The sequence below is a fragment of the Pyrus communis genome, chromosome 17, assembly GCF_963583255.1.
Source record: "Pyrus communis chromosome 17, drPyrComm1.1, whole genome shotgun sequence".
Taxonomy (NCBI): domain Eukaryota; kingdom Viridiplantae; phylum Streptophyta; class Magnoliopsida; order Rosales; family Rosaceae; genus Pyrus; species Pyrus communis.
In genome coordinates this window covers 11,483,711-11,506,004 of record NC_084819.1, presented here as the reverse complement: position 1 = coordinate 11,506,004, position 22,294 = coordinate 11,483,711, and the positions used below count along the sequence as shown (strand labels likewise).

The 22,294-nt window shown below is 36.6% G+C and overlaps 1 protein-coding gene across 1 annotated transcript; it reads left to right on the top strand.

Moving 5' to 3' along the window:
- The first annotated feature begins 8,761 nt into the window (after positions 1 to 8,761).
- Positions 8,762 to 11,937, top strand: LOC137722904 (zinc finger CCCH domain-containing protein 11-like). The gene is made up of 8 exons (XM_068462021.1): positions 8,762 to 9,121; positions 9,746 to 9,830; positions 9,920 to 10,060; positions 10,164 to 10,255; positions 10,403 to 10,591; positions 10,718 to 10,848; positions 11,032 to 11,134; positions 11,427 to 11,937. The coding sequence occupies exons 1-8, from the start codon at positions 8,951 to 8,953 to the stop codon at positions 11,592 to 11,594; spliced, it is 1,080 nt and encodes a 359-aa protein (XP_068318122.1). The 5' UTR covers positions 8,762 to 8,950; the 3' UTR covers positions 11,595 to 11,937.
- Positions 11,938 to 22,294: the final 10,357 nt, after the last annotated feature.

The following is a 22,294-nucleotide window of genomic DNA, read 5'->3' as shown; positions in this document are numbered from 1 at the left end:
ATGGCATCTTCGATTTGGCCATCTTCATTTCAATGGCCTAAAGTTGTTGTCAAGTGGAGGAATGGTTCGTGGTTTACCCTAGATTGAAGCCACACGCCAAGTATGTGAAGGTTGTGTGCTTGGCAAGCAAGCACGACTATCGTTCCCTGTTGGTGATACATGGAGAGCAAAGGCACCACTGCAGTTGGTGCACACAGATATATGTGGTCCATTGGATCTCATGTCTTATGGAGGTAATAGGTATTTTATTACCTTCATTGATGATTTCAGTAGAAAGACTTGGGTCTATTTTCTCAAGGAGAAGTCAGCTGCCCTAAAAATTTTCAAGGAGTTCAAGGCACTCACAGAGGCTGAAAGTAACCACAAGCTTGTGGCTGTGAGATCAGATAGAGGTGGAGAGTACACCTCCAATGCTTTCCAAGCATACTGCAAGGAGCACAGAATTAGGCATCAACTTACTGCTGCCTATACCCCACAGCAAAATGGGATAGCCGAAAAAAAGAATCGAACCATCCTTGACATGACAAGGTCCATGCTTAAGGAGAAGAATTTGCCAAAAGAGTTATGGGCAGAAGCTGTAGCTTGTTCGATTTATTTGTTGAATCGATGTCCAACAAAGAGTGTCAAGAGGATGACACCACAAGAGGCTTGGAGTGGATACAAGCCGAATGTTACACACCTAATAATTTTTGGGAGTGTTGCATATGCTCAAGTTCCAGAAGCCAAGAGGAGGAAACTTGATGATAGAGGTGAGAAGTGTGTGTTTGTGGGCTATAGTGAAGAGTCCAAGGCATACAAGCTTTACAACCCACTAACTGGCAAACTAGTGGTTAGTAGAGATGTCATCTTCAGTGAGGAAGAGACATGGAAGTGGAACAACAAAGAAGTCAGTAAAGAGAAGATCGTCTCCACTGATTTTGAAGAACCAGAAGTTGTACCACCTATTGAGCAACAGCCTGCTCAAACAATCACAACAACTCCAATGCACAGAATTGCAAGGAGTGGTCCTACATCTAGTGAGGAAAGTAGCTCCTCAACTCCAGTGAGGTTAAGGAGTCTCATAGAGATTTATGGACAAGAAGAAGAAGAAACCAATTTTTTCTGCTTCTATGCAGACCATGAGCCTCTCCCATTCAATGAAGCTATGGAAGAAAATTGTTGGAAGAAAGCCATGGAAGAAGAGATCCATGCCATCGAGAAGAATGACACTTGGGAGTTGACAAAGCTTCCACCAAATCAGAAGGCTATTGGTGTTAAGTGGGTGTACAAGATCAAACGCACTGCAGATGAGAGTGTAGATCGGTACAAATCAAGGCTTGTAGCAAAGGGCTACAAACAGAAATATGGAGTGGACTATGATGAAGTCTATGCTCCAGTTGCAAGACTTGACACGGTAAGATTACTAATCTCTCTTGCCGCTCAGCATAAATGGAAAATTTATCAATTAGATGTCAAGTCAGCCTTCCTTAATGGAGTTCTTGAGGAAGAAGTGTACGTGGAACAACCGGAAGGCTTCCAAGTACAAGGAGAAGAAGAAAAGGTGTATCGTTTGAAGAAGGCTTTGTATGGCCTCAAGCAAGCACCACGAGCTTGGAACTCAAGGATTGATAACTACCTTCACCAAAATGGATTTCAGAAATGTCCATACGAGCATTCAGTTTACATGAAGAATGGTGCAAAAGGGGAGTTCTTAATTATTTGTCTCTATGTAGATGACTTGTTGTTTACAGGAAACAATGAAGCAATGTTCTGTGAGTTCAAGCAATCCATGTTCAGTGAATTCGAGATGACTGACAATGGATTAATGTCATACTTTCTTGGCATAGAAGTGAAGCAAGGAAGTGACGATATCTACATCTCTCAACAAAAGTACATGAAAGATATATTGGAGAAATTCAATATGGACAAGTGCAATATTGTCAACACTCCAGTTGCAACTGGATTGAAGTTGTCCAAGGAAGGAGAAGGTGAGTTTGTAAACTCAACCGTGTACAAAAGCTTGGTTGGAAGCCTAAGGTACCTTACAATCACAAGACCTGATATAGTTTATGGTGTTGGACTCGTGAGTCGATACATGGAAACACCAAGGGAGTCTCATTGGCTGGCCGCCAAGAGAATTTTGAGGTACATAAGAGGTACTCTAAACTATGGTCTATTTTATAATTTTGGTGAAGATGCAAAATTATTTGGTTATTCAGATAGTGATTGGGGAGGTGACCAAGATGAAAGGAAAAGCACAATTGGCTATGTGTTTTTTCTAGGATCAACAGCTTTCTCATGGACTTCAAAGAAGCAATCAATTGTTGCTTTGTCATCATGTGAAGCCGAGTATGTTGCTGTAGCCTCAACCGTGTGTGAGGCAATTTGGTTAAGAAATCTGTTGAAGTCAATGTGTCATCCACAAGTGGAATCGACTGTGATTCATGTGGATAACGTGTCTGCAATCAAACTTGCAAAGAATCCTGTTCAACATGGAAGGAGCAAGCACATTGATACCAGGTTCCATTTTCTAAGGGACCATGTGAACCAAAAGACAATTGAGCTTGTCTATTATCACACAAAGGAACAAGTGGCTGACATCTTCACTAAGCCACTACCAGTTGAATCATTCCGGTTATTGCGTGAAATGCTAGGCATGAAGGCGTTTTGATTTGAGGGGGCGTGTTGGAAATTCAAATAAAAACAGGTTGTAAAAGGTTGCTTCTAGCTATTAGTTTCTTTACAGGTTGTATCCACACATGCTGCAACTACAAAGACTAAAGTTTCCTCCATGTGCTAGCTGAAATGGTGATGAAAGACAGCAAGTGTGCTGCCATGTGATGTGCTAGCAGGAAGACAGCAGTGTGCTGCTGTGTATTAGCCGAAAGAGTGTTGATTGCAAGCTGGAAAGATAGCTGCATATGTGTGCTAGACTGTCCAAAGTTCTTGCATGTGTTTTAAAGGGTGTAAAGATGTTAAACACCCCATTCATTGCATGTGTTGTTGCATTGTTTATTAATTTCTGTTTTGTATAAATAGGCCATCTTGCTAAGTTTTATAGCATCCCATCCAAATCCCATTTCCATTCTCATTTTCAGCTTGTAAGCTTTAAGAGTTGTAAACTCTTCTAATATTTCAAAGTGTTTGTTATCACCAAGCTTGCTACTTCTTTCATATATCAAAGTCCAAGTGTTTTTTTACCAAAGCTTGTTGCTTCCCTCCTTTCTCTATTTCTTTGTCCAATTTTATTGAGAGTGAAAGTGAGAGGTGTGATAGAGTTTGTAAACTTATCACCCACATATTTTGGTATTGAGTTAGTAAACTCTTGTGAATATCAACAGAAACACCCACTTCCACTTTGCGAGAAACTATGGTAGTAGCCATTAGTTAAGCTTCCGTGATAAACTAAAGTTGAGATATTATAAAGAAAATAAATAATACTCAAACAGAGAAAAATCAACGGAATATAACCATCTCTGAGTCTATTCTAAACAACCTACATATAAACATGAACACATCTTCATATACTCCATCTTCTCCTCTGTCTCAAATGAAATTTGTTTTAATACAGGTCTCAACAAATAAGACGCAAAAAGCTCCCTCACCAAATAGGGGTAAACACGTCATTTTACTGTTGAGCTAAAAATGTGAAGCAGAAGGAAGAGAAAAGCAAGGGCAATTCCATCATTTTACTGTGCTTAGGAACAGTAAAGCTGCTGAACTGGGTTTAAGTATATATAGAATTTTTGTGATATTGTGTTAAAAAGAGACATAACGTAGGCCATTTGGATGCACAAGTGAAAATGTTAATGAATATTCAAGTAAATTGGAAGTTGGTGACTATGAATTATGATTTAAGTCATAGCATTTCTATTTCTATGAAAATGTTCATGAACTTCTTACCGTTATTTTATGCCACTCATGATTTTTTATGTACTTATATACTTTTCCAATTACCTACGTATTTTTGAGATACTTTGATATTTCTTACAACGATTGAGGTTCCTTTTTTGTTAAACAAGCATTGAGATATTTGAGTAAACTAAAATATATAAATATACAGAGCAGCTTTCCTAACGTCCTTATTTTAAGGATTTGTGAGGACCTCTTTCATCTGAACCCTTATATTAATCTAAGGGTAACTAGGCTTATTAAGTTAAATCTTCCTCATTGCACCTAAACAAAATTCTAATCGGAAAAAAAAAAAATATGAGAGGGAGAAGAGAACTACAATGCCCAGTTACACCAAATGGAAAAACCCAGTTCTCCTCCCACAAATTCAATAATGTTCAAAATCCAGTAAATGTTAATCACAAAGTACCAAAAAAAAGATTGAGATTTCAGGGTTTTAAAAATTGCTTCTCTTCTTCATCGTGAAACCATGTCGGGTTGTGCAACGCAGCCTATATCTTGTCGATCGAATTCAATTTTCTAGTGCGAGTTGAGGAACACGAGATGCATGAGTTGCCAAAAAATTGTAAGCAAGACTTGACGAGCCTCTAAATATGAAGCTCCAAGATAAAGGAAGGGTTCAGAAATTCATCCACACACCCAGACACTTAAACTCCCAGACAATCTACGCTCAGAAACTGTTGCCACAAGCCAAATCCTTGCTGCATCCATCGAGATCAAGTCAATGTAGCCCTCAGATCAACGACCATACATATACAACCTATAACCCTGCATATTGAATTAGAGCATTCAAATATTGTAATAGAGATCGTAACCCTAATTCTACATTAATGCAATTTTTTACTTTGTAACGTGTTCTTGTGTTATTTATCGCAGGAATTTCATGTTCACAATTACCGTCTCTTTTTCCCTTGTCGTTCGGTTTCTTGTTTCTCCTGAAAAACACATTGCCGTTTGTGATCACCACCCTGCAGTTCGGCCCGCAACGCACCGTCACATAACCTGCATTGCCATCCTGACCTTGGTCGTCGCATCATACAAACACTAACTCGATTTAGAGGCACAACTTGGAGGACACAGCGAGACAAAGAAAACCTTTTTCTTCATTCTAGAAATAACGAAACGGCGTTCAAATATTTTTGCAGGATAAAAATGCTGGTAAAGAAAACAAGAGTGAGTGCAATTGAAAACGTTTCGAGCTGCGATGTGATCTCCTCGTCCAATGAGATGTGTGTTTCAGTATAGTGGACAAAACTGGAGAGAGGGGAAAGGGGACAGAGGTGGGTGAGGACTTTGAAAATTCAGGAGAGGGTCGTCAATAGAAAAAGGAAGGAAGGCTAGAAATTGGGATGGCATAACAAAAAAAATAAAAATAAAAAAATAAAACTTTCTGGCATAAAGAAAATGGGAAAAGGAGGAAAAGCCTTAAATTTTTTAGGAAAACTAATGAAAAGGGTTTGAAAACTTTGAGTTTTAACGATAAGGACAAAATAAAGGGTAAAGTAAATAGTATCAGGTTTGATTTTTTAGTGCAAAAATATGGTTTTCCGTTAAAATGAACAGTACCGCGGGCTTTTCATTAAAACTTCCTAAATTTTTATGCCTTTTTATCAATTTAAATCGTCCTACTTGTTTTACATAAAAAATTATTAAATACTATAATACTGTTTTTTTTGCTAAAAATATTTTTACAATTATAGTTTATTAAACACTTTTTATTATTTTATTTCACAGCAAAAATAGTTTTTTTTTCTTCTTTTTCAAAGTACAATAATATCAAACTAACCTTAGTCACGTACATATAAATCCAATTCAAAGATAAGTCCTTGCATGGGTCCCACAAGGTGAATATTTTTTTTTTGAACAAACGATATTATCTACACTAAAGGGAGGGGATAAGCTTAGCCTCCCAATAAGCTAGCAATAATGTGGTTCAAATTCGCCTTTGGCGAGAATCGAACCTAAGATCTCTCACTTACAGGTGAAGAGGAATCTTACATTTCAGATTGAATTTTTAGATAAGGAAACTATGACGCATTGTTTTCTTTTAAATTATTATTACGATATTTTACACTAAATGTGAAGGGAAAGGGTTTAAACCTAGGATGCAATGGGTAGAAAATGAAGATTCTAAACACCATAGTAATCTACCACTCACAATTATGCTGCATTGTTAAAAGATGTTTTCACGGTTGAAATCTCATTAGCAAGATTGTGCTGTTGAATATTTTTATTTTCCTTTTTTAATACAAACAATATCCAACTCTGGATTACCAAAATTACGAGAGGATGTATAAGATTCAAACTTGGATCTAAAATAGGAATACACTACTCTAGCTAATTTAGCAAATCTATATCTGCATTGGGTTGTTGAAAATTTTTTCTTCCTTTTTGCCATAAGATATTGTAAAGACCCATATTTTAAATTATATTATATTTGTGATAAGGGAAAAGATTTTGATTTTTATATACTTATATGCTTCATTTTGTTTAATTCGGTCTTCCATAAGTTTAGATATTTAGTCACTATTAAATATACATAGGAAGTGGATGGAAGCCACGCGAAGGTCTTTCTAAGTTTGAGTTGGATAGGCTTGTGAGTTTGAGGTTCTGATTTGGAATTGGGTAAACACGGGTTGTGATTAATGAAGTGATTAGGAAAATTAATAAGTTGGATAGGCTTGTGAGTTTGAGGTTCTGATTTGGAATTGGGTAAACACGGGTTGTGATTAATGAAGTGATTAGGAAAAGTAATAAGTAGGATGGGAGCATCCTTATATTGTTGACAGCACCTCCTCTACGTGTACGCACATATCCGTAACAGGTTAATGTTTTATCTCTTGCCGCTAGACTATCCAATCAGAGTAGAGCTACTGCTGCCTTTTAGCTTCCTATAAATAGGCGTTGAGCCAAGGGTGCAGAGATCAGTTTCTTACGAGAATAAAAAAAGAAGGGAATTGCAGAGAATGAGAGAGAGAGAGGAAGAGAGAGAGGGGACAGAGAGACGGCCGGCATAAAGAAGTAAGTGATTAAGACACTAATCCATTACACCCCTGTTAACGCTATGGCACCCAAATTCTAGGTAAGGATTTCGTATTCTTTATTCTTTCCTTACAACTAAAATGAGGAATATAAGGGATTGACCTAAACAGAAGCAGTCAGCTCTTATTAATTCCGTGAAGTTAACTCATCTGTCGTGGTCCATGAGTGGTATTATTCAAGCTAGTTTGATACTCTTATAGGAATCTAGGGTTTAAGTATTTATACAAGCTAATATATATATATATATATATATATATATATATATATATATATGCAAAGGGTTGCGCGATTATGAAGGAAGAGAATGCAGAGTTTTCATATAGGTTGAACTGTAAAATAAGAGGGAATGCATAAATGTATATATGGCTACACGTGTAGATTAAGGAATTAGGAAGAAAGAAAAGGAAAATAAGGAGAGCAGGGACCTTAATATGAGAAATATAGGCTATTGAGATTGTTTTGCACAAAGTGATCTTACCCTTGTTAATTAAGGGTTATGGTTTTATTCTTGGGTTACTGAATGCAGAAATGAATGTGGAAAATAAAGGGAGAACATTGGATTTCACAAGGTGTGGTCACTGTGATTGGTTCATGATTGCTTGCTTTGGAATCAGGTAGGGGAAATACGGCAAATCTTTACGGAGATTGGCTTTATTAAATTTCGTGAAGCATTATATTATTATTATCGATCTTCTTGGTTGATTAATGCGATCTGGCTTGCTAATTGAATAAATAATGCCCTTGCGTGTTTACTTGCTATTGGTTATGGAATTATTGATGTAATGCTATTAGTTGAGAATATAATGTGGTATATGTGAATGATAAATGAAAGTATTTGTGAATCATTCATAATTGGTTGTGTGGTTGGAGTTTTGGTGTTGAGGAAGAAATTCTGGAAATGAGGGTAGTTGGAATGGATTTTTTGTGTAGTTGAGCCAAACTCTTAGTAGGTACCAAGTCTCAAGCGAGCCCACAGTGCACAGTTTTTTTTGGGTAATTCGGGATTGGCGGCGAAGGGTTTTGGCAAGATGACTAACAAAAGGGGAAATTGGGATGATTGAGTTACAGGGGATTAATTTGTATATTAGAACATTTGAACCACCACTGCAGAGGTAAAATGCATGGTATAGGACATGCAAGTCCTCGTGTTTTACCATATGAATTAATGGGTAAAGATGAAGAGTGTTGCATTGCATTCATGCATTGTTATCGATGATGATTTGGTACTTCATTACATGATTATAACATGTACTTTAGTATTGTTAATTTATTGTGGTAAGGTTATGTACCTATTGAGCTGTTAAAGCCCATCCTCAATTTTTATGCAAGTTTACTAACCCAACTGTCAAAATGGTAGGCCAGATGAGACGAAATAGATGTGAGGCTAGAATTTGTATTTATTTATTTAGCCTTGTAAAGAATTATTGAGTTATTTTAAATAAGAAGAATTTTATTTTCCACCCCGTTTCAGTTTTAATTTTATTTATTTAGTTTTTAGTTTGTGTTTTGAACTCGGGTTTAAATTTTTTCACCGATTCCAGGTCTGGGGTGTGACAGATATATTCACGCTAAGGAATGTAAAAATAAATTTATATCAAACTTGTTACAGAATAATAATCAAATTAATTAGGAGATTAAGCACATTGTCTCAAAACGACATGTAGTGTTTGAAAAAAAACACGAAATATATTTTTTAAACGACATGCAGTTGGGTAATAGGCCAAGCATTTTTCGCGTCTAACTCCTACGTGGCATCAATTCTGGAAAAAGGCGGTAGAATTACACGAGGGTAAGACCAACCCGCGCCCAACAATCCGCCACGTCCAGAATTTCCAAGGGCAAACCCGAAAATCCACACAATCTCAAGCTTCTGGAGTGTCCCGTTCCATCCAAATTGCTTAACCAGATTACCAGACCAAATGTCAGCGACACATCATTTCTGAAATTCGGACGGAAGATCAAAACCCTGCAATCGTCCGAAATTTCAGAAATCGAATACATTTGATGCCGATAAGAGATGCCGCCGAAGCAGCAATCGAAGGCCAATTTGGCGAAGAAGCAGAAGATCGTAGAGGACAAGACCTTTGGGCTCAAGAACAAGAACAAGAGCAAGAATGTCCAGAAATATGTTCAGACCCTCAAGCAATCTGTCCAGCCGAAACCCGATCCTTCCAAGACCGCTGCTAAGGTCCCATTTTCTTCATCTTCTTCTTACTTTCTATGATTAATCGATGAATGATTAAATTTTGATTGATTGGTTGATTAATTAACTTGATTTTGATGTATTAGAAATTATTTTTAATGGAAGTTTCGATTTTTGTTTTGATTCTATGTGATGTGACAGAATGGATGTGATCCATCAATTTAGATAAGAATTAACGTTGCAGATGTTGATTAGTTTAGTTGGTCAGGACAATTTGCCCCCTCCCAAGTTCGAATTAAAATAGTTTAGGATACTGCCTTTTGGAAAACAAAAGATTAGAAAATAAAATTTTGAATTTGCATGGTTAGGGAAACATTTCAATTACACATGTATTAGTTTGGGGAGAAGGGAGTTGCTACAACCTGGGATGCCACCGTGGCATCCCGAAATAATGATGTGGCGCCATGTGTTTTAAGTTTCTTAGATGGCGTTGCATGATGGGTTTGGGACACTACCACCTTGGCGTCTCTGTTTCATGATAGTTGTTCTCGAGTTTTAGACTTTGGTTTTTTCAAGCGTTTGAGTATCTGTTTTGCTTCATATGGAGTTTTTTATTTTTGTATAGTAACTAAAATGAGAGAAATTTTGTCTGTGAGATTTGTGTAACAGAAGAAGAAGGAGGAAGAGAAGGCCAAGGACAAGGAACTGAATGACTTATTTAAGGTTGCTATTAGTCAACCGAAAGTACCAGTTGGTAAGTGATTGCTTTCTGTTCTAGTGTCCAGTTGATTGACGTTTTTGAAATTCCAACATGATATAAATGGTTAATTGATCTGTGCGTAGGTGTTGATCCCAAGTCTATACTATGTGAGTTCTATAAGGCGGGGCAGTGTGCAAAAGGTTTCAAGTGCAAGTTCTCACATGATTTGAATGTTCAGAGGAAAGGAGAAAAGATTGACATTTACAGTGATAAGCGTTATAATGGTACCATTATAATTTTTAACTTCAGTATGATGCCGATTGTTTGACAATTTTGGATTTCGTTGTGGTTTATGTTGTTCTGAGTTTGATGTTATATCTTTTATAGAAGAAACAATGGAGGATTGGGATCAAGAAACTTTGGAGAAGATGGTGGAGTCAAAGAAAAATGAGTACCAGCAGAACAAACCAACTGATATTGTAAGTTCTCTCTCTGAGGTGTTTTGTACAACCTGCATTCTAGTTCCCAACTTCCTACATGCTTATTTAATATAGATGTTTGAACCATCAATGAACTTGTTAGACTTCAAAATGATTTTTCCTTTGTTGTTTTTAATACATGTGCAGATCTGTAAATACTTTTTAGAAGCAGTGGAGAAGAAACAATATGGTTGGTTTTGGGTCTGTCCCAATGGCGGCAAAAATTGCCATTACAGGCATGCTCTTCCTCCAAGATATGTTTTGAAGTCGCAGATGAAGGCTCTGCTGGAGGAAGAGAGTGAAAAAATACCCATTGAGGAGGAGATTGAAAATCAGGTTATTTGAACAATTCTTTACATCAAGTTATAGCATTTCGAGTTTGATTGTCTAAACGCTTTCAGTTTATCATTGCTATCATTTCCTAATAAGTAACCTAACCAAACATTCGCCTCTTGGTTTTAGCGTGTTAAATTTACAACTTCAACACCTATGACTCCTAAGCTATTTATGCAATGGAAGAAGAAAAATATTGCAGAAAGAGATGCCAGCTTAGCTGCAAAAATGGCAGAGCGAGCTAAGAATGACCGTATGAGGTGTGTTTATTTTCCACTTTCTCCAATTTGTTATCACCCCACCCTTTTAAAGAAGAAAAAATAATAAAAATAAAATGGATACAAACATTAACTTTCTGATGTTAACAAAGGAAATAACTATGAATGATGAAGGGGCATTTTGGATGTGGAGAACTGATTATGTTATCACTTCCTCTCTTGCAGTGGCCATGAACTATTTTTGTCAGATTCTAGCTTATTTGTGGATGATGCTGAGGCAGATGAGACGTACCACAAGGAGGAAGAAACTGCAGTTGCTGAAAAGAAGGTTGGTTTTAATTTTGAATTTATATTGGCGATGAACAGAAGGGTAGTTTCACTTGTTAGCCGTCACGCTTTTATATTTCTAACCTCAAAATTGTGTATTCTATTTTACTGGATGTTATGAGATAGAAGTGCCCAGGTCTATTAAAGTTTATGATAACTGTTTTTACACTATTGACCGTAGATGCCAGTGAGGAATTTGGGTCGCTTTTCTATGGTGTGTTACATTTGATTAGCACAGAATTGAATGGACACTGTTAATTGTATCACTCAAATTTTCTATGGTTCGAACTCAGGCCAATGAGAACTCTAATGGAGATGGACCGAGCAACTCAGCAACAGCTGGTAGTGATGCTGAAGTTACTAATGTTGATGATGATGATGAACTGGACATAGATGAGTTAAACGAGTTGGAAGCAAGCTTATCGAATGTAGCAATTCAAGAGCCAGGCACTCATGCTTAGTCCACAAGAGCCAATCTGAAGTCTGCATACTTTTTTATTGAGTGTGGAATCATATCATTATTTGTAAGCTTATGACCCCCTCAAGGAGCATAACCTCTCAGATGCTCTCTGGAAGGTTATAATGTTCACCCGTCGTTGATCTTAGCATCCTTGGGGATCATTATGTGCATTTGTGTTATTTATCTAATTTTCCCGGGTCAATAGTCCCTTAAGAAGGATACAAGAATAATCGTGTTGCATTGTATTTTACCTGAGCATTGTAGGATGCAAGTAATTTCTCTTCTCTTAGTTAATGCTAGAACTACCTAAATGTTGAAGAATTTAAACAAATGTTTCTCTTGGATTCAAGTGGTAATTCTTGTGCTTCCAGATGCTTAGTGTTAATCTGTCAAATGTGGCGGCTTCATTTGGTCCCAACAATCCGAACGTTGGAGATTGAATCATAAGCCTTCATCATCCACTCCATGGAGTTTTACATTGTCTGAAACCTTAAACTGAAGTAACCAAATTGCAGCCGGAGTTCGTTTATATTCCGTAAATTCATGCTAGGCCAACAGTAAACACTTACTATTGTGTCCATACAATAGTTCGAATTCATGCTAGGCCAACAGTAAACACTTACTTTTGCGTCCATACAATAGTTTGGCATCTCACAACCCCAAAAGAAAATTTGTCGTACCACCAGTTAGATATTGTCATCATTACCGGTCACCGAAAGACATGTTCTATGGTTCCACAAGTACCATGAGATGAAGCAATCAACGTTTGGTGTGGCCTATAATGCCTATATAGTGACCAACATAGTGACATAAATCCAAATGACCCTAACATAAAAGATATTCAATTATCATTGAGGGAACCAACTTACATTTCTCAATTTAGTGTTCCCTCAAAGCCTAAGCATGTTACATCAAGATCTGGGGGCAAATCAACTTGCGAAAACAGTACAACTATTAACATGATAATCATATCACCAATATAGTACCTGAGAATAACAAAAGTAATTTAATATCGTCACTGCCATGTCATCTTACACACTATCTTCTTGGGATCATCTGCATAGAAAATATGCAGTGATAAAGGTGAGCAACACATACGACATTGCTCTCCCTTAAGGTTCACCCATTTTTTATTTTAAGTACAAATATATATATCATATAACATTTGGTTAAAATCTCAAATCATGAGCATGCTCGATCAATAAGTTAAAACCAATGGCATGCGATTACCCAAACGTCACTGTATACCAACATTGCCTAATGACCAAATAAATTAAGTTAAACCAATGGCATGCGATTACCCGAACGTCACTGTATACCAACATTACTTAATGACCAAATAAAACATAATAGGGTAAATTACATAAAACTACCTCAACTATGGATCGAACTACAATCTCATACCTCATGTTTTAAAAATGACAATGTCCTCCTTACTTCTGTGATTGTGATATGATTATTGTGTATTTACTTTAAATAAAAATATTATGAGAGAGATCGGATGTAAGAGAGGGGAGAGAGAGAAGAGGTGGGTCCCACATGTTTATAAATAAAAATATTAAAATAATTTATCTTTCATTTATTAATATTTTTATCCATTTGGCTAGGGGGTGGACCTCGCCTCAAGTCATGTTAGCATTTAACAAAAAAATTAACAAACAAACTGATTAATGTATGACATTGCAACAAATTCATAAGATGAGGCATGACATTGTCATTTTTAAAACATGAGGTATGAGATTGTTATTCGACCCATAATTAAGGTAGTTTTTATGTCATTTACTCAACATGATAACTATCTAGTGTTATGAATAGGCAAAAGTTAGAGAGGTAACCTTTGGTAGGGACAGGAGCGAAACAGGTGCAAAATATAACACTGTTTAGTTTCATAACTATAACACAAAAAGATTGCAAGTAAAAAGAGGAAGGGAGGGATACTGATATTATTACTTTCATTTCTTTTCTTTGTTGTGTATTGTGATCACACACGGACTGCTCTTTATATAAAGCCACATCCGTGAAGGTTTACAAAAAAATGAAATGATTATCTTTTAAAAAACCTCACATTTCAACAACAACACAACTATTCTCAAGTCTTCCTCACTATTAGCTAAAGCATGTGGGCATACATTTTCACAATTTTTACAACATGCCCGCTTGGATGCCCACATATCAACGTCAGTTGCCTCATTAAAACCTTACTCGAAAAAACCCAGTGGGAAAAAAACCATAGCAAAGGAAAAATAGTACAACTTTGCTTGGATTGTTGATATAGGGTTAAGTATGCTTATGTTGCCTCTTTAAAACCTTGATATGAAAAAGCTAGTGGGAAAAATCCTAGTCGAAGAAAAAAAAGTACAACCTGCATGTATCATGGATGCTTCTTCTTATATGTATCTCCCCTTGATTTCGCATTCTTCAAATTTAACTAATTGGTAAGTCAACGTAATCCGATATCATGCACTAGCTTATGAAACGTTCACTTTGGTAGAGATTTGGTGAATAGGTCCGCCAGATTTTCATTAGAATAGATTGTCTGATTTCAATAACTTTATCCTTCTGAAGCTCATGTGCACTGAAAATTTTTGGAGATATGTGTTTAGTCTTATCACCCTTGATGAATTCTTCCTTCATTTGGGCAACAGGCTGCATTATCTTCATGAACGACAGTTGGACTGTTTGTCTTTGAAGACAGACCACATAAATTTCAGATATGATGGATCCTTGATCTTAACCAAGAACATTCACAACTTGCTTCATGTAAAGCAAGTATTTTTTTAGTGATTAGAAGATGTAGCAACTAATGTTTGCTTTGTTGAGTGCCATAAGATTGTTGTATCTCCATTAGTGAACACATATCCAGTTTGTAAGTGGGCTTTATGCGAATCATAGAGAAAACCATCATCTGCATATCCAATAAGGATCTGGTCATTTGTGAATTTCTCTGAGTAGAAGAAACTCATGTCTGTTGTCCCACGAAGGTATCGTAAAACATCTTTGACTCCCTTACAATGACGAATTGTTGGAGTAGAGATATACCTTGCTAACAAGTTGATTGAAAAAGCTATATTTGGTCTAGTACATTGTGCTAAATACAAAAAAAAAAAAAAAAAAAAAAAAAACACCTGTTGCACTCAGATATGGTACTTCTGGACCAAGGACACTTTCAACATCTTCTTTTGGACGAAATGGATCTTTCTTAATGTTCAAAGAACGAACGACCATTGGCGTGCTGAGTGGATAAGCCTTGTCTATGCCAAATTGCTTCAAGATTTTTTCAATGTAAGCTGATTGATGGACCAAAATTTCTTTAGCACAATGCTCGATCTACAGGTCTAGACAATATTTTGTTTTTCTAAGGTCTTTCATTTCAAACTCGCTTTTTAGATATTCAACAATTTTATTAAGCTTTTTAGGGGTTTCAACTAAGTTCATATCATCGACATATACTGCCACTATAGCAAATCCAAAATTTGATTTCTTAATGAACACACAAGGGCAAATGACATTGTTGGTATATCATTCTTTGATTAAATACTCACTAAGACGATTATACCACATTCGTCCAGATTGTTTTAGCCCATATAATCCTTAATTTGATTGAGAGCATACCTCATGGTTTGTTAGTCATTTCAAGCAACTTAAGTCATTTTGGGACCTTCATATATATGTCAGTATCTAATTCTCCATATAGATACGCAGTGATGACATCCATAAGTCGCATGTCAAGTTTTTCTGAAACCACCAAACCTAGTAAGTAATGGAACGTAATTGCATCCATTACATGAGAGTATGTCTCCTCGTAATCAATTCCAGGCGGGGTTTGGCTTACCGGTCCAAAAACACTTTGCCTTTCTAAGGAATTTAATTCTACCTGAATAGCATCTTTCCACTTAGGCCAATCTTGTCTTTGTTTGCATTCATCAATAGAGCGGGGCTCAGTATCATCGCTTAGTATGATTTTAGTGGCTGCTGCGAATGCAAACATGTCGTCGATGATTATTTCATTTCGATTCCACAATTCATTAGTATATGCATAATGTATGGAGATTTCTTTGCTTTCATGTACTTCTGTCTCTTCAGGGACATGTGTCTCATCAATGACATTTTCTTTTTCTGAAAGTATAGAATCATGAATTGTGGATTTGTCATTCATTTTCTTTTCTTGAATGATTTCATTTGGATTTAGTTGTGCCCTCATCTTTCTCTTTCGAGGGGCTGAATCTTTTGAACATGGGGGGTCTACCACGCTTCAGGCGTGCACTGGATGAATCATTTGCTGCCACTTTATTTTGTTCAATAGGGACATTAATTCTTGCAAGCACATTTGCAGCTGGTATATGTGATTTTATCATTTTTGTAGCATCATTAAATGCATATGGCATTTGATTAGCAATACTTTGAAGATGAACGATCCTTTTCACTTCATTTTCACATTGAGTGCTTCGTGGATCAAAATAAGATAAGGTGGGTACAACCCATGTCAGCTTTTGCCATTCTTTTGGAACGGTTTTTTCTTCCCTTAACGACGGGAAGACTGTCTCATCAAGGTGACAATTCGTAAAATCAGTTGTAAACATATCACTTGTGAAGGGTTCCAAATATCTAATGATAGATTGTGAATCAAAACCCACATAAATTCCCAGTCGGCACTGAGGTCCCATTTTAGTGCGTTGTGGCGGTGCAATAAACATATAAACAACATAACCAAAAACTCGTGAATGTGAAATGTTTGGATGATGCCCAAACATGAGTTATAGTGAGGAGTATTGGTGGTTGGCTATAGGTCTCAATCGAATCAATGATGCATCATGTAAAATGGCATGTCCCTATGTAGAAACTGGCAATTTTGTTTTCATGAGCAAAGTGCAAGCTATTAATTGAACCTACTTGATAAATGCTTCTACTAAACCATTTTGAGTATGGACATGAGGAACAGGGTGTTCAACATCAATGCCTAGTGTCATGCAGTAACCATCAAAGGTTTGAGACGTAAATTCACCAGCTTTATCAAATCGGATTGACTTAATAGGGTAATCTGGGAACTGTGCTCGCAACTTAATTATTTGAGCAAGAAATCTCGCAAAAGCTACATTTCAAGTAGATAAGAGGCAAACATATGACCATCGGATAGATACATCAACTAAAACCATAAAATATCGAAATGGTCCACAAGATGGTTGAATAGGCCCACAAATATCCCCTTGAATTCTTTACAAAAATGATGGGGATTTAGTATCAATCTTTAATTGTAATGGTCTAATTACCAACTTCCCTTGAGAACAAGCCTTGTAAGGGGTTATCATTTGAGATACCAATGTGTCTACTCAATAATGGATGTCCATTAGAGTTGGTAATGATTCTACGCATCATGGTGGATCTTGGATGACCTAGACGGTTATACCAAAGCATGTAAATTTTTGGATCAATGAACTTCTGGTTCATGACAGTATGTGCTTCAATTGTCTTTATGTATGTATAATACAATCCACTCGATAAACCATGCAACGTCTCCAATGTACGTTTCTGGGTATCATTGGAGGTAATGCATATATATTCCACATTTTTTGCACAATTTGGTATCCATTTAAACTTATGTCTTTAAAACTCAACAAATTTCGAGTAGATCGAGTAATGTACAACGCATTTTGTATGGATAATATTGTTCCATTTGGTAACATAATCTGGGCTTTTCCTAAGCCTTCAATTACATCTGATTGGCTTGATATTGTTGTTACCTTTACTTTTGTAAGCATCAAGCTTGAGAAATATTTTCGATCTCAAAGTATTGTATGCGTGGTTGCACTGTTTGCAAGACAAATATCTCCATCATTGCTCTTGTTTTGAGAATAACCATAGTTTTAATCCATGCTCTCTGACTAAGGGAATCATAGTTAAAAAAAATTTATTCATAATAAAAGGAAATTGAAATGCCACTTTTATTGAATTGAAATGTGAGCTTTACACTACAAGTTCAAATAATAAGAGTACATCAAACAGAAATGATTCAATCGAACCGATACACTTCATTCCCTCTTTCCACAATGAAGTTTGAGACATCCAGGTGGGTTGTGTTCAATTGCCCTAATAAATCGAACATTGGATCAGGTATATCCATTGGTTTAGCCTGGTCGAGGAAATGGGTTTCGACACCCTTCTGCTTGAGGGAGGCTTGATACAGGTCCACCAAATGTTTTGGGGTACGACAGGTACGCGCCCAGTGCTCATCGCCACCACACCTATGGCAGGCTCCTTCAGGATTTCTAGGATTGTTATTCATATGAGCTTTACCTTTGTGACGATTTATATTTTTGAAGCTTGGGCCTGAATTATGCCTTGGACCCTAGTTGTAAAACTAAACACCATGATTCTTGAATTTCCCATTCCACCGGCCTCGCTTGTGGCCACGTCCTTGTTTGTAATTATTGCCATGAGAAGATGTGGTGTTCACTTCGAGGGAAGCAGCATTCACTTCTGAGAATGACACCGATCTAGTAGGTCGGGACTGATGATTTTTCATTAAGATTGTTTTGTTTAGCTACAAGGAGCATCGATATCAGCTGGTTGTACTCTGTAAAGTCTTGCTTTCTATATTGCTGTTGCAGAAACACATTGGAGGCATGAAAGGTGCTAAAAGTCTTTTCCAGCATATCTTCCTCAGTGATGGTCTCCCCACAAAGCTTTATCTATGAGCTAATTTTGAACATTGTAGAGTTGTACTCAGCAACCGACTTGAAATCCTGGATCATTAGGTGTGTCCACTCATAAATAGCCCTTGGTAGAATCATCGTTTTCGGGTGATTGTATCTATTTCTCAATGCCTTCTAGAGGGTTAATGGATCTTCAACTGTTAGGTACTCGCTCTTCAATCCTTCATCAAGGTGGTGACGGATAAAGATCATGGCCTTCGCTCGATCTTCCGAGGATGCACTGTTTTCCTCCTCGGTACTTTTTCCAAGATTTCTTGCCTCCAGATGGATCTTGGTATCCATGACTCAGGTAAGGTAGTTCTTCCCAGTAATATCCAAGGCAACAAAATCAAGCTTTGCCAAGTTAGCCATTTTCTTTTCTAAAAGAAAAATGAGATGTGTAAGAACTTGCAATAATATGTATTTTGGAGGAATGTAGTGTTAGAACTTATGGTTCTTACAAATTTTTCATTTTGATCTTCAGGCCAAAATGATAAGCACTCGAAACTTCAGGCTCAAGATTTACATGATTAATGAGGAAGGCGATTGTACTGCACCACTCAAGCAGCAGGAAAATTTAAATATGCAGAGCAGGGTGGGTGATTATACCGCACCACCTAAAATTGCAATAAAATTAAGGGTGTGCTATCCACACACCCCATTTTAGTTCTCACACACCCCTTGATAATTTTTGTCCGTTGATCTTCTTCAATTCATTCGATCCGACGGCCGAAAATTAAAAAGGTGTTTGAGAAGTAAAATGGGGTGTGTGGATATCACACCCCTAAAATTAAATATGCAGTTCAAGATGGGAGATTGTACCACACCATCTTTGATTGTAGTAAAATTAACATAAATAAACACTAGGTTAGTAATCAAGAGCTACACCAAACAAGAAATCAAAAATATAAGTAATTGTTATATTGAGAACTAGGAGCAGGCACGGTGCTAGCATATCTTGGCGAGGGTACATCAAGCAGGTGAGACAGAGGAGGAAGAAGAACAGTAAAATCCTTGTTAGAAGCATTTTTCGACGAAGGAAGATGAGAACTGGTTAAGGTTCACACTATTTAGTTTCGTAATTATAACACAAAAGAATTGTAGGTAAAAAAGGAAGGGAGGGATATTGATATTATTGTTTTCACTTCTTTTCTTTGCTGTGTATTGTGATCACACACGGAATGCTCGTTATATAGAGCCACATCTGTGAAGGTTTACAAAAAATGAAATGATTGTCTCTTCACATATCAACAACACAACTATTCTCAAATCTTCCTCACTATTAGCTAAAACATGTGGGAATACATTTCCACAATTTTTACAACACCTAGGCCATAAAGCGGAGGGGTTCACACAAGGGATATAGCACCATGCCAAATATCTTAATAACAACTGGTCATCACCACATGGAATACGGGTGACACATTCGGAGAAACCCAAAACTAGATTCAAATACAATTTCATAATCAAGGCCAAAATCAATTTAAATCCAAGACCAAATACTCAACAATACAATTTAAACGTAAATCATTCCCTACAAAACATTTAAAAATTATAGAGAAACCGATGAGGCAAGTGAAATGAGCCCCCGACCTCATCTCCAAGCTAAACTCGTATTTTCACCATGAATAATGTTAGGGAGACTAAATTTGTAGATAAAATTTGCAAACTAAATGATGTGTCACCAAAAGAGATGAGCACGTTTATCAACACTTAGGTCATAATCCAATTATCAACTTTCATGTCATTTAATTTATAAAATTTTATTTACAAATTTAATGTCTCTAGCATTACCCTTTCACCATAGTCCGCAAATTAATAATCACCACTCAAATTCACGTACATCTCCCGAATCCCTAATTCGAATAATAAACCATAATTATATTTGTGTCCACAGGTTTTTACATGCCTCATCAAACCAAACACAAATCCAACTTAGATTAACCAAATCCTTGACTAAAGACACATATTGGATTCAGACTAAGAAAAAGAAGGAAAAATGAAACAGAGGGAACTTTGTAGCCTTCCCACTTCTTCACCTATCTCATTTATTTGTTTTTATTTTATTTTTGTTGGTACACCGGATGTTGGGTTTTATGAATCAAATCGTTGACTAAAGACATATATCTAACTTGTTATGCATTCAATCCAACACATGTATTATCCCAATTTAACTACTTGCGTCTAAAATGGGTTGGTCAGGCCCAATACTATACCCAACTTAATTTTTGAAGTGTGAATTTTTATCTTAGAACTTTTCACTGCTTTTACAACTTACTTTTATATTGTAGATTGTTGTGACATTTTTCAATGTGAAATTAAGTCCATCATAACCTGTATTAAATCATACAACCCCGGCATAACTATGTTTGGTACGTCTGGAAGGATAAAGACAGGTAATGAATAAACCTTTTTTTGGGCAATATTCTATCTTCATGAAGAAAACGTGACAAGCAGAGCTTTTTGGATGCATGAATTTGGAAGAACCTTTCGCAACTTTGAATTATAATTGGGAATACAAGTTTTTTCTCAGGAGTGGGACCATAATCGAAGGAAAAATTTAGACATCTCCATTTTCTAACGTTGCAGAAACCAAAACCATCCATTTCGTGTTTACCTTTTTAAGTTAGTTTAGATCTTATTTTTTTATTCATCCTTTTTTCTTCTTTCTCTCCTTTTCACCACTCTTCTTTGTTTCTCAATTTTGCTCGTGTACTTTTTTGATATCACAAACACAAAATTCAAAAACTAAAAGTGAAGTACTAATCAAATGAGCCCTTAAATAATTGGACGCTTAAAATTAGATATATGATTATTCTTTTTTATTTTCTGGTTGACAGCTATATGGTTATTGATCGGTAATAAACCAAACTTGACAAGGAATAGTGCTGCTTTGCTCCCTAACAGTTAAAACTTTTTGTATTGGAATTAATCAACAACACAATGAAGGGTTTGTCGGGTTCAACTGCAAAAGTTTGTCTTTCTTTGTACTGTCTAGGATAAAAAGGCTTCAAATTTGCACGACTGGATCAACCTTGTCGCCCATATAATTGCACATATTATAACTGTACTGAAAATTGCAGAAACTTGTTGAGAATATAAAAAACGAATAAATGAAAAAATAAAACTCAGGTAAAAAAATTAAGTAAACAGTGTGTGGAGTTTTCTAAGTTGTGTTTTATTCTGTAAGATTTCCGAGGTGGGACTTTACGTTCTTCAACAAGAGTCATCCCTTAAGACTACATCAACATTTTGATAAACTGAAACAGATACATTAGGTATATGTGTTGCATACTTGCATGATTTCCAAACGCGTGCGGTTAAATCTGGAATCGGATAACAGATAGCTCTATTCATGTTTGTGCAACACCGTTGTATTATAAAAGTCATGCAGAACAACACAGAGTTCATCGTCTACAAGATCAGGACTCTTCATCCTCCATAAAAATGTACAGAGAGAGAAGAAAAAGAAATTTTTATTACGAACTGATGGTAGGATCAGTACATAAATATAAAACCAAAAGCAAAGCCCCATTAAAAACTTTCTCATGAATTTTTAAGAGCATACATGTGCTCTCCTAATACATATAGTACTGCAGTACACTGCTATAAAATTATGCAGCTAAAGACATTAACGCTCATATGACCTACACGTGGTTAATTTGATCGCTAGCCGGCTGAATAGGCGCCTGCACAACCTGTGTCGCCACCTTTCGACGGCGGCTCATCCCTCTCCCGACTTTCGAAGCTACTCTCACCACCAACCTGACAAGACTGAACACTATCTTAACTTTGATCCGGCCTCTCTTTGGAGGAAGCCTAGATAGAGCCATTGGTGTGGATTTGGTGTAACACAAGAAGTTAGGTACGAACAGAAATTAAGAACCAATGTTTTGTATCCAAGTACAGAGGAAATGGGAATGATACAGCTTTTTATAATGTTGGTGTGGGAGCAGAGTGAGTAATGCAGATAGGCTGCTAAGTGCGATAATGTATTTATATATAGTATATG